This window comes from Procambarus clarkii, chromosome 66 (assembly GCF_040958095.1).
Source record: "Procambarus clarkii isolate CNS0578487 chromosome 66, FALCON_Pclarkii_2.0, whole genome shotgun sequence".
Taxonomy (NCBI): domain Eukaryota; kingdom Metazoa; phylum Arthropoda; class Malacostraca; order Decapoda; family Cambaridae; genus Procambarus; species Procambarus clarkii.
Window position 1 is genome coordinate 25,248,999 of NC_091215.1, and position 13,396 is coordinate 25,262,394.

General features: G+C 37.8%; 1 protein-coding gene across 6 annotated transcripts in view; it reads right to left on the minus strand.

Annotated features, from left to right (window-relative positions):
• Positions 1–13,396, minus strand: part of tun (N-terminal glutamine amidase tungus) — a 54,427-nt gene that overhangs the window by 23,715 nt on the left and 17,316 nt on the right. For 5 of the 6 annotated variants that reach the window (XR_011223872.1, XM_045760337.2, XM_045760340.2 and 2 more), the window contains exons 3-5: positions 8,734–8,887; positions 7,807–7,848; positions 3,088–3,233 (exon numbers count right to left, since the gene is read on the minus strand). Coding sequence is in view for 5 of the 6 variants with exons in the window: in XM_045760337.2 (XP_045616293.1) it covers positions 3,088–3,233; positions 7,807–7,848; positions 8,734–8,887 (342 nt within the window). In the remaining variant the exon portion in view is untranslated. The remainder of the gene's footprint in view (positions 1–3,087; positions 3,234–7,806; positions 7,849–8,733; positions 8,888–13,396) is intronic. The other variant, XM_045760342.2, reaches the window with a different exon arrangement.

Here is a 13,396-nt window from a genome sequence, read left to right on the forward strand (position 1 = left end):
CTGGGTGGGGCACTTGGCAATGGCCAGGATAGTCTGTCTCTCCCACCACTCTTTCTCCCATGTCCTCCCTTTTCCCCATCTTCATTCCCACCTCCTTCCCTCTTCCTTCCAACCTTGAACAGATAAAACTTATACAGTGACACCTCGACTTACGATAATTTTAAGTTACGATATAAATTTGATCAGAAAATGCGACTTGAGTTACGATAGTGTCGTCGACTAACGATATTCGTTGATACGCTTTCGGATCGACCAAGCACATGATTCCTGGTCACACGGGCAGACCTGCCTCAGTTTACCAGAGTCGACCACTTTGTGACGATCACACTTGTAAGAAATTCCATTATTATGGTGATTCTTTGTTTTTTGAACATAAAAGTAATTATTATATATCATGCCATGGGTACCAAGAAAGTTAGTGGTAAGGTTCATCCTAAGAAAACACATGTGAGAATGACCACAGAGGAAAAACAAGAGATTATTCGTAAACATGAAAATGGTATGAGGGATGTTGATGTAGAGGATGTCTCTTCCTCATTATGAAAATGTGTGCAGCATGGGAAGAACTGCAAACTTCTGCTGAAACGACTCACCCAAATCAAGCTGCAGTAGGCCGTTGCCTTAACCTTTTGAATGACACTGTGATGCATCACTACAGACAAATATTGAAAAAAATTGAAAACAGAAAAAGTGTTTAAAAGGTTCATTCAGTGAATGTCAGGTAGGCTGCTACATTTTCTATAAAAATAAAAAAAAAAATAAAAAAAAAAGAAGGGGTCTCTCCTTCCAAACACTAACACTTCTCCTCAGTCTTCCATACGCCAACAAGTCATCAATAAAGGAAAGCAATAACTTGTACATACTTTAGTACTAAATATTTGGGTGAATTAGGTACAAAACTTACTTTGAGGTTAATTTTTGGGGGAGTGTGGAGCGGACTAATTCAATTCCCATTATTTCTTATGGGAAAATTCATTTCGACTTATGATACGTCTCTGGGAATGGATTACAGTACCATCGGAAGTGGATGCCCCACTGTATAAAAAGTAATCCATGAAAAAACCTGCTTTCAATATAATGAAATGCCAGTTTCTTTTCAAGGGTATTTTCCAGGGCCTGAAGGCCGACTGCTACGGGAAGCCCAGGCAAGGTATTACTAACTGGTTAAGACCCAAAGCTAACAAGGGGGAGATCAAAACACTGAAACCCCTGTGATTGTACAGTACAATCACAGGGGTCTAGCAGAGGGCCACCAAAATATTAGAAGTAGAACTATAGGCACACCAGGCAGACCCCCTACCAGGCAATAAAAACAAAAAACAAAATAAAAACCCTGCAAAAGTACAACATCCCCAGCCGAAACAGGAACCGGCCGCCGCCTAGGTAGGCAGGCTACACAACACCTTGAGGTACTAACTAGCACAATACCACTCCCTACCCAAGGCCAAACAAGGGCCACAAACCCCAGCTGGCTCCAAGTGCGGGGTAAATGCCGAGCAGCAAAAACCCCTACGGAAATGGTTCCCGAATGCACTAGGGAAGAGAACCCTAACACGCAAGGGTAGTACTTACAGGGCGCCTAAGGAAGGATGCCCCTAAGTGCATGCAGCCCCGGTACTCTTGAAGATACCTGGTCGCCACACACAATAACACTGCAGAGGTTGCCACGAAGGCGAAACACTGCCTTGGAATTCGAGGCCAGAGAAGATGTCCGCCCCGAACCACATTAGTGAATGAACTGGAATGCTAAATAGCTAGCGCAAGGAGGTCCGGGGCTCCCCCCTGCCCTTCTCGATGAGGGGAGGGCTGTGTGGACGGACGACGTGGCGGTGGGGTGTGATGTTTGCTTGTTTCCTTGGGACTGGAGGGAGTTCTCCCTCTCTTTTTGATTTTTAGTTGTAATTTTCTTACCATGTGCGGTTTGTTTGTTTTGTTATGCCTACCTTTTTGGGTGCCTGCGGTCGATGGCTGACAAGGAGAACCCCCAACCACAGAGGATTTTTCCAGGGCTCCCTGCACCTCTCTGAGGGAGCCAGGTTCTGACTCGTGGTCCCAGGTAGGCTGAACTCCATAGACTAATGCCCCAGTCTAATGTACCACATATTAGCCCGATAGCTCCAGGAAGCCGTAGAGGCTCCCCACAGAAAAAATAATGTAGACAGATGTACTGTATTAAATTAAGTGAGTAGTGGATGCCAGCGCTACTGGAAACTTCAAAACATCATCCATGTTACCACACACAGTCTTTGTAAAATAAGGTTGCTTCGTCCAATATTAATTAAAAGAAATACAGATTAATAAACAAAATTACAAGAGAAAGCCAAACTAGGAAAAAAAATAGAAGAGTACTGTACCTTGAGGGCTTACTTTTCACTTCCGCCACAAATGGAATAACAATATGAGAAAAAAGGCTGGGTAAGATTCGGATGCTCTACTAATTTAGATAGCATATCCCATACTGAGGTACTAATAATCTTATAACAAAACCTTATACAAATGTATATGTAGCTTTGCCAGTAGCAACCTCAGAGGCCTTATTAGTTATAATACTGTGCAGTATGTAGCCTAACCCAACTGCACAAAGTTAAAGATAAAATGAGCCACTTAGCCGAAAGTTCTAATTTGTCTACCCACAAAACCTGAAGTGGAAGTAAGATAAAATGTGAGAAGGCCAGGAAATAGATTTTATGACATGTGCCATTAGCTAGTGGCAATCAGGAGCAGTGACCTAATAGGCTATTTGATCTTTAACCCGAGCACAGCTTGCAGGTCTCCATCATGCAAAATTGCACCTGCAAAGCTTTTATGAGCTTTATGTAATGTATTTTTATGTCTACATACTAAGCTGTACTGAGTATTCTCCAGTGACATCCTAGTATCAGTATGACCTCACAAGAACAGTTTGAAAAGTTTCCTGTTGAGCTGGTGCTAAATGTTGACCTACTCTAAGTGTTTCAGATCCTAACCAGAGATCAGTAGGATATTGCCTTACGGAGTAACAGTGCAAGAGCTCAGGAAAATAAAGTGTATGATAAAATCATAAGGAATCCTTGCTGAATAAACATAATTAAAATGATTCGAACATACCTATGATGTTCTGGCCGAAGGATGTGATCTGTGCGAAGTGTCTCTGTAACATACTTGTGGAAGTATGTGGGGAATGGGAGGTCTGAATCGAGGTCAAACACCAGGCACCGTTCATCAGGCTCATACATGAAAAGCACATGATAGTCCTGCAAAAATACAAGAGCACGTAACTCACTGTTTTACTGTTAACAGGTAAAGGTTGTATTCTACAAGCTTTATTTACAGCAGGGAACATCACCCAGGGGTAATGGACTCAAAGAAGCATGGCCCTGTCAACTATGATTCATGGAAATGTTATGCAAGTTCAAATATAAAACTATACTGATACTAAATGCATATTCAGTTGTATCTGTGACCTTACTCTTACACAAGACAAAATAATTATGAGGCAAATATATACCATACTCTTTAGTGTGATTAATTATAATTAAAGCATTATTACTAATGTATATTAACACCATACTATCAATTATCTCAAGTGCTATACCTATTTCACTTAAAATAATAAATGTTAGAAAATGCTGCCTTCAGTTTTTTATGGGCATGAAAGTTAAAAATAATTCGTGCTGTGAGTGCAACAGCAAGAGTGAGAAAATAAGCGATAATTATACACAACAGAGAGCCAGTAGCTGATGCCACATCTACACTAGCATAAAAGATTAAATTTTTTGTTTGTGTAATAAAACCCAATATCCTGTACTACCCATGCATGTGGGAAAGCACGCACACACACACACACACACATACACACTCAAACATTATGTACAAATACACACAAATGGTTTTTTGTTTTGAAGACAGTTGGTTGAAAACAGATGGACTATATTAATTAAATGAGAGTAGTGGATGCCAAAACCATCATAAGCTTCAAAATGCCACATCACAGAAATCATAGGAAAGATGGGGAAACATGAGTGTAGTTCTCCTCCTTTAACAACTCTTTGATAATTAGACTTAGGTTATTAGTGCCCAAGTGCATGTGCACACACACACACACACACACACACACATATATACACACAACACCTATCCACTAGAAAATATATATATACTGTATATTCATAAGTTGCATGGACACTATGGCCTTCCCAACTAGGTGGCAAGATCAGTTAAAAAGTTACTTGTCACCATAGGGCACAGGTCAACAATAGCTTGGCACAAGTACAGTGTCTTGGCTAGATTCTAGACCCAGCTTGGGAAGAGACTAAGGGGGAAAGTCTTTCTCATAAAGAAAGCTTTTTAAAATGCTAGGATTTACTAGAACTATTCCTTTGCATATATGCTGCTTCATCATTCACTGTCCCTCCTCCACTTTCATACATTTAATGTTCCTTGTTGTATATTATAATTTCCACAATAAATTCTTCAGTTATTCCTAAATGTACCTTAAATTTATTTCAAATTCACTCTTATTTTAAATGCAGTCTAACTTTTTTTTGCTTTAAACTGATAAACCATAAACTTTCTTTGTCATTTTTTTCATTTCGTTATACAATCCTCATATTCAAATAAATTACAATACTTGCACAGTACTGTATGTCTAAGATCTTAATCCAATAAGTTATTTTGCCACTACAACAAGATAGATACCATAGACATATTTAAGATATTGAGCAAAAGTTTGATAACTAAAGCCTCAACTACTTTTTAAGGAGTATAATGACACATGTAAGATACCAAATAGCTTGCTAACATGGAAAAACTTTTTCTCCCAAAACAATAAACTGGGAGTACTCTGGTGAAGTTGTTGAAGCAAGACCAGTGTTCAACTTTAGCACATTCAGACGAACTCAAGCAAAATAGGGTACCCTTCACAAACTACAGCTTCCTGCTGACAAACCAAAGATGGTAGTTGTTAGATAAATTTAGCTAAATTTATTCTTACAGTACTTATGAAGTTATTGATTGTCAAGGCTTACCATTTTAACTAATCTGTATTGTACTTTGGACTTATTCGCCTTAGTTAATTACAATACACATGTAGATTTTACCTTATGAATATGAACAAATTAACTATATTTGTTATGAACAAATTAATTATATTTGTTATGAACAAATTAATTACATTTATGAACAAATTCATTATATTTGTTATGAACAAATTTGCATATTTTATGGGTTTAATTAACAAGTTAGCAGCACAATATTGGCAGTAATTGAAGGTTTAATTGATCTTCCTAAGAACAGCTCTAAATAAAGAGTTTTTAAGCACCATCATCATAAAGTGCTTTGAGGAAACCTAACAATATTTCTGTGCTGGGGGATCAAAGATTAGTCTTGTAATATCTAGCTTTTATTTTGATTAATTTCAATTTTTTATTTTATTGTCAGTTTGATTTTGATTTATTTAAATGTTTACATTCACTTTTTTGTTTGCCATTACGTGACCAAGAGAGAATGTTTATGTTTAAGTTATGTCGAGTAGCTTTCCTGCACTTTTCTGAAGCCTCTACACCCTCCATCCTTCACCACTGAGAGAAGAGCTGCTTCTGGTCGAAGACGAAGGTGTAATTATAGGATGAGAACTATGCTCGTGGTGTCCCGTTTTCCCAGCAGTCTTTGTCATATGACACTTTAAAACTACTGACGGTTTTGGCTTCCACCATATTCTCACCTAACTTGTTCCAACCGTCTATCACTGTTCACAAAAGTGAATTTTCTTATATTTCATTGGCAGGTTTGTTTAGTTTAAATCTATGACCTCTTGTTCTTGAAGTTCCAGGTCTCAGGAATTTTTCTTTATCAATTTTATCGATTCCTGTTACTACTGTATTTTGTATGTAGTGATCTTATTGCCTCTTTTCTTGTATCTTCTAGTTATGGCATATTTAATGCCTCTAACCTATCCTCGTAGCTCTTGTCCTTCAGTTCTGGGAGCGTCATTTAGTTGCATGTCTTTGCACCTTTTCCAGTTTGTTGATGTGCTTCTTAAAGTAGTGTTTGGGACATGTTTGGCAATGCTCTTAATGGGGGAGTAAATAGCTAGCCGTTTGCTTGCACAGGTGTTAGTTCCTTGTATCTTTAGTCAGGGGAGGACTTGAGTCATGCAAAGTGATTTTTTTCCCTTTCTGTGACTGTACGCTGTTATGCCATTTGTTAGATGGGGTTTGGGAGCCAACAAGACTTCTCTTGCGCCTAGTATGTCCACCCACTGCTCAATTTGGCCCAGATAACTCGTTCCCATGTTTGTGAGAGGTTCTTTACCTCATTGTGTGGTATTCGGGTGGGTGCAGTATCTGTGTTGTAGTCTGCTGCTTTCACCAAGTCCACCTTAGCGAACGCTAACTTCCACCTCCTTTTCACAAGGGGCAGCCCTTTAGCTTTTACAGTTATCCTATTCTCTCTCAGTAAAGTCTTTCTCCTTTAAGAGGGGCTGTTGTAAGTAAGCTCTAGGGAATTAATGAGGGATCCTATAGCAGTTAATGAACTATAGCATGGTGTAATGTATGCTTTTACTGAGTGGGACTTCAGTAAATCATAATTCTTGCATATTGTCTGCCTCCCCATTGGTTTGGGGATTGAATGTAATGGCTTGTGAGGTGGGTGACTACTGGAATTCTGAGTGACCTGGGCTGCCATCTGGTGGTGGCCAGAGTTGTGTCAAGGGTTGTTTACCCATTGTCAATATTCGTTGCCTTATTTTCTTGATTTAATTTTTTCTAATAGGCAAGTGGTTTGATTTGTTATGCCTTTGATTTTTTGTGCTGTTCACTTTACGTTCCATATGCTTTCCTTGTCTCTTTGAGGAAGCCAGGTTCTAGTCCTGGTTCATGGTTGGCTGAGAAAGCCTCAGAAAACTGATAATGGAAGAGTGACCCCCATGAGTGCCATAAGCTCCAGGCAGCTATTGAGATACTGTGCAGAAAATGCCATCATTGCATAAACAACTTTTCTGGGAGAGGATGGGGGGGTCAGATGATTTTGCCTGTTAGCTAAACTCTGGTATATTTATAAACCTCCCGCTGGTCTCAAAAAACAAAACAAAAGACTTATCTTTTTCATTCATCCACTGTTAAGACCTAATACTATATCACTAGATTTTTTCCTCACTGCCATCAATGACTGCTTCCACTTCATTTTTGCATCTTTCTTTCTTACTAATCTATTTATATTATACTTAGGGTATACTATTCATATTAAAGTATGATACAATAGTCTCATTCTTTTAATACATTCTCATCTTTACTGCAAAATGTAAAGAAAACGTTTCACTTCAAAGAGCAATTCAAGCATGCAGAATATTCCAGCAAATTCTGTTACTATTCAGTGTTCAATAAAGCATTGCAATGCTTTTCTGCTAAAAGGCCGTAAAGATAAGCAACACCTTGTCCTGAAGACATGAAAAAAGTAATTGATGGAATGATATACAAATTTTCTTTGAATAATAGTGTAAATCATGACTAATATAAAAAATATTATTGTACTGCCAAACAGATATATATTATAAAAAAAGCATTTGGGAAATGCTGCACACAGTTGTGGCAGTTAAATAATATATCTGACCTTATAATTTTTGAAATACTGAAGACTTTAATAAATACATGAAATTTATATTTTAAATAATTTTTACAGAATAACACACACTTAAAATTTTGAAAAATATTTTTACAGTAAAGGAATTATTGAGTCAAAAAGCAGTGTTCAGGCAAGAGAGCATGCCATGCAGAAAAAAAATAAGACAAGCACTCACACAAACACACACACAGCACGCGAGTGTACCTTTTCACTCGGCGCAACACATGTGAAGATGTTAGAATAATCCTGGAACAATGCAGTAGAAAAGGTTTTTACAAAGAAATCTAGAAATAATGAGAAAATGTGGTGGGGTTTTACATTCGTAAATAGAGATACAGGGTAAAAACTTCATAAACTACGAAAGGGTGCTGAAGGGTAAAAAATGGTGACTCCTAATTACTTCAATACAGTATCTTCCTTTCCACTAGGGTGATGTTACCTTGCCTAAGTTATATAACTGAGTTTTCCCACCAAAGCAGGTTATTATGGTGGGGTGAATTGAAAGGCATTCATGGACAACTGTACTGAATCATTCATGCATAATTTTTATTCAATTATAGTAAGCAGTGATTTCCATAATGCCATAGTAAAAAAAAAGCAATAACATTTGTTTTCATTAGATTTATCCTGTTTAAAAATTAACTGGTATGTGGTTCCTGATTTTGCACTTAATGACTTGAAATATTCACAATTAAAAATATATAGAAAGCAATCATTGTAAATTATTTATATACTGTATTTCCAATAAGTTTATTCTTTAATTTCCATTAATTACAATGCAAATGCTGTGTCTACTATGCGCTGCTAAGTTATAATTTTTGCTTACATAGTAAATTTATGCAGACTCCATATTATGGAATAAATTGATAAAAGGTTTACTGTTGGGCATACTGACAAAAAGAAAATACAAAACATCATAGTGAAAATGTTAACCCCCATTGTGAACAGTCTTAAGCAGCATCCCTCATAATATCAGCACAATATTGCACATCAACTTTATTTTCTTCAAATTAATTACCTAAACAAATAGTTTACACCAAATTTAAGAAAATTTACTGACTTATAGATATTTTTACACATATAACACTATTCCTTAATTATTTCATCAGAAGAAAAGAGTAACCAACCTACCCAAGTTATAAGCTTATCCTCAGATTTGCCTATTCGTTGTCTCCATAGTGGCACGCATCGAGATTCGTTACTGATGAATACCACAAAGCACTTGACCAATTCCTGTCCTTCATGAGTACGCACATACTCACAAAGACGCCACACATTTTCTTCACTGTTAAAGATACGCACAAACATGAGGTATTTTGAGAAATAATTGAAAAAAGTTGGGTAAATTCTTTGTACTAATCTCAGAATTCATATGTAAATACAGTGGGAGAGTATGTGTGTAATTACCTAAGTGTAGTTGTAGGATGAGAGCTACATTTGTGGTGTTTCATCATCCCAGTATTCTTACTCATACGAAAGTTTCAAACTGAGGCATCCATCGCCTTCTCACTTAACTTACTCAAAATGTTTGCAAGTCTGTTCCTATGAGAATTTCCATGCATTTTTTCTGCTCTTTTGTTTCCTTAGAGCTTAGAGCCACTCTTTAAGCCTAATCTGTGGCTTCTTGAGCTTTAAGTTGCAGGTTTTAACAAATTTTCAGTCAACTGTGACAATTCCTGTCACTGTTTTGTATGTGATTTTTTTCATCTATTTTATAGTCTGATCATATTTAATGCCACTAGTCTCTCCTCATAATTGTTTTTTTTAGGTCTGGAAGCCATTTAGTAGCATGTCTTTGGACCCTTTCTAGTTTACTGAAGTGCTTCTTGAAATATGGAATCAATAAAATTATTGCATACTCTAATTTTGGTCAGAAAAATGTTTTAGAAAATTTACAAAGTTTGTAAAAATTTTCAAAAATTTCAAAGCAATTCTGAAGTTTGCAAGCATGCATAGGCTTCCCTCACAATGTTCTGGATTTGGTCCTCTGGTCACAGTTTACTATCCAGAACCACCCCTACATATTTTTTTTTTTTTTTTTTCTAAAAAAAATTCCACATACTGTAATATGCAAGTTGTGAGTGGCTTATTTTCTCTATTACACATTCTATAATGTGACATTAAGTCCCACAGAATTCCATTAGTCATTCACTCATTTTGTTTAGTTCATCTCGGAGGGCATGATAGCCATCAGAGTCTTTAGTAACTTTACATCATCAGTAAACATGTTCATATAACTGTATTTCCTCTGGCAATTTGTTTATAAGGACAATAAACCTTACTGGTGCTAGTAATGAATCTTGTAGTACTCTGCTAGTAGTGTAATAGCTCTTCATTCTTTGCTTATATTGTTTATAATCACTGCTTTTTATTTTTCATTCAGTTAGAAATTTGTTCATTCAAGTCATTAGTCTGTCTGCCAGCCTCTGTCAAGTCTTTTTTTTTCCTTTTAGATACAGATAGAGGCCCTCAAAACAGCCATCTCTTTCCTGTAAGATCTTTGTGGCATTATCATAAAATAAGCATTGAATGTAATGAAATGCCTCTTCCTGGTGGATCCTTGGTGACTTCTTGGTTCTTGCTGCCTGGCAAGCTCCACCCAATTCAATCTACACCAGGCCCGTGCAAGTCATATCCAAGACTACCGAGGACCCAGAGGCCAAAATCTGGCATCCTCTAAAAGGAGCTAAGAGGAGGGTTTCTCATTCAGCAGAAATTGCAGTAACCCGCACTGCTATTTGAGTCGAGAAATCAAGCACTCGGTCTCAAATTTGTGTTTCACTTAACAGGTACCACAGAAACCTAAATTATTATTGAGTTGAGAAGTCGAACACTCGAACTCAAATTTATTCGATTGTTGTTGTTTTAGATTCAGCTACTAGCACGGACTATGGTAAAACTGTAGTAGACTTTGAATTTATTCGAGTTTTTCATTCGGTATAACCTTTTTATCCGAATCAGAAAATGGGTAAAAACTTCAAATATGAATTCATTTAAATTATAAGGAGAATTGGGTTGCTGGAATTGGAATTATCAAGCTCTTATGATGTAATCAATAATACAGAAACTCATATAAATGTTATTTATTACATTATTGCATCATAATCTAACCCATCCTCCTGTTTAGATACAGTACTACTTTTTGCAACTATGATGTAGACCATCATACATGTAATGGACAATTAGATAGTAGAGTTTGGTACTAGTATACACTTTGTAGAGTCCAAAAGATAAAGTTAAAATCCAAACTTAAAGATTCCTAGGCCTAGTAAAGCACATATGTGATATATTGGGCTTCAGATAGCTTGTATTAGGTCTAAGAAGGTAAAGTTAGGTAAGTTGTCATTGCAACATCAGCACAAAAACTTTTACAGTTTGTCCAAATTCAAAAGTACCAATTTCTACTTTCTAAGTGCCTTTTACTTCAATATATGTACGATGGTCCCCATCGTTACTATAAATATTACCTAAACAGGAGGATGGGCTGTCATAATCACAATGTAATGCAATGATAATGAAAATATATTAAAGTAATTGAAAATTTGACAAAATGATGCACTCCCTGACAGAACCAACCAAGCATCAATTGCCAAAGAACTCTCCGGAAGCTTGATGCCTCATTCTTGGACAGAAAGTAAGAAGAGGGCTGTAAATAAAGAAAATTACCCAAAAATCTCAAAAGAGCAAAACCTCTGCTTCTGGTGGAGAGCATGAAACTCCCCAATTCAACAACTGGAAGGAAGGGCTAATAAAAACAATCCTGGACCATAGTGGCAACAGGAAACCAAGGAGAGAAAACACAAAACCTTGTCCATAGACCAGGACAGCTCAGAAGCATGAGCAGGTCAGAGGTGAAAACTATAGAACACAGGTAGAGAAACCAAGGACAGGCAGCAAAGAGAAAAAGGCGGAAGGAGTGCCAAGAAACCTCTTTCTATCACTACGACGAAATCCATAAGCGAGACCTGTACCCGTCCTACCTGTTGATGATACAAAGATCAACTTCCCAGCAGCCTAGTCTCTGACCAGGCCTTCTGGTTGGTGGTCTGGTCATCCAGGCTATTTGAAAAAGCTGCTTGCAGCCTGATGTATGATCCAAAGCCTGGTTGATCAGGTATCCTTTGAAGAGGTTTGTCAAGTACTCTTTTGAATACTGCAAGAGGTCAGCCAGTTATGCCCCATTTGTGTAGAGGCAGTGTTGAAAAATCTTGGGCCTTTGATGTTGATTGAATTCTCTCTCAGCATGCCAGTCGCACCTCTGCTTTTCAACAGGGATATCTTGCACATCCTGTCATGCTCCTGTTATACACATCCCCAGGAAGCAGCTCGTAGTAGCTGTCTAACTCCCAGGTACCTATTTACAGCTAGGTAAACAGGTGCATCAGGGTGAAAGAAACTCTGCCCATTTGTTTCCGCCTTCGTCGGGGATCAAACCCACTCTTAGGACTACGAACCCTAAGCACTATCCACTCAGCCGTCAGGCCCCATTTACTGTGCCCTCTATATTCTCTACTCTCGTGAAAATTCTTGTGTCATCTGCAAATGATGATACAGTACTACAGTTTGTATCCTAGTCTATGTCTGTTATAAGGATGAGAAACGGTACCAGAGCAAGCACAGTATCTTGTGGGGCTGAGCTTTTCACTGTGGATGATCAAGATTTTACTTTGTTGACTATTAAACTATGGTTTCTGTTCATTAGGAAGTTAAAGATCCATCTCCCTATTTTGCCAATAATTTCCATTGTGCACATTTTGTGTGCAATAGCACCATGGTAACATGTCAAAAGCTTTAGCAAAAACTGTGTACTGTATATTATATCAGCATTTTGCTTGTCTTTCATGGCATCTAAGGCTAAGGCAGAGTGGTCTAGCAATTGTTGGAGGCAGAAATGCCCCCTCATGAACCCATGTTGCCCAGAGCTATGTAGACACTGATTCCAAGTATTTTTTTTTTTTTTTTTTTTTTTGCACTCTTTCAAAGATTTATATGATGGGTAATGTTAGAGATATTGGTCTATACTTTTTTGTATCTGCTTTACTACTTCCTTTGTAAAGTGGTGCGATCTCTTAACACTATCGCTGGCATGGCGGGCAACCTGCCGAGCACCTCAAGGTCAGCTGAGCGTTGCGCATGAACTCGCCATTACACATAAATGTTTATACAGGACTCTTTTTCAGCTTTCTGACCTCAATTTTCATGCTACATTGTTCAATTTATTATCAATTTGTTCACAAAAGAATGCTCTAAAGGAATATTTGCATATAAGAACATACAAGTCTCACTTTCCTATACTTTAGACCCGCCGCACACCTCAAGGTAGGCCATTCATTGCCCGAGAGCTCACCACCACCACACACAAATGTTTATAACAGTACTCCGTTCAGCTTTCTCACCTCAATTTGTGTGCTACGTCATTTGCAACAGAATGCTGTAAAGGAATATTTGCATATAAGAACATACATGTCTCACTTTACTATACTTTCGACACACAATAACTTTTCCCTCGTACGTGTTTCTTTCAATGCTTTCATCATGGATTGGCAGTGTTCTTGATCAGTATCCATCTGGAAGTCAGTTTGCAGTGTTTACAAAGCCAGTAACAATAAATATCCGAGATAAAATAATCAGAATGGGGAAACTTTTTGACTCAAGAGAAGGGCACGGCTGTCATGAGAACAGTGAGCCTCCAGCATGAGTGGCGCCCACACGGCAGGGTTGGGACGCCACGTGGGTTATACAAAGAATAGGAAGACATTGATGCGCATTTTAAAATAAATCCCATAGTATTCGG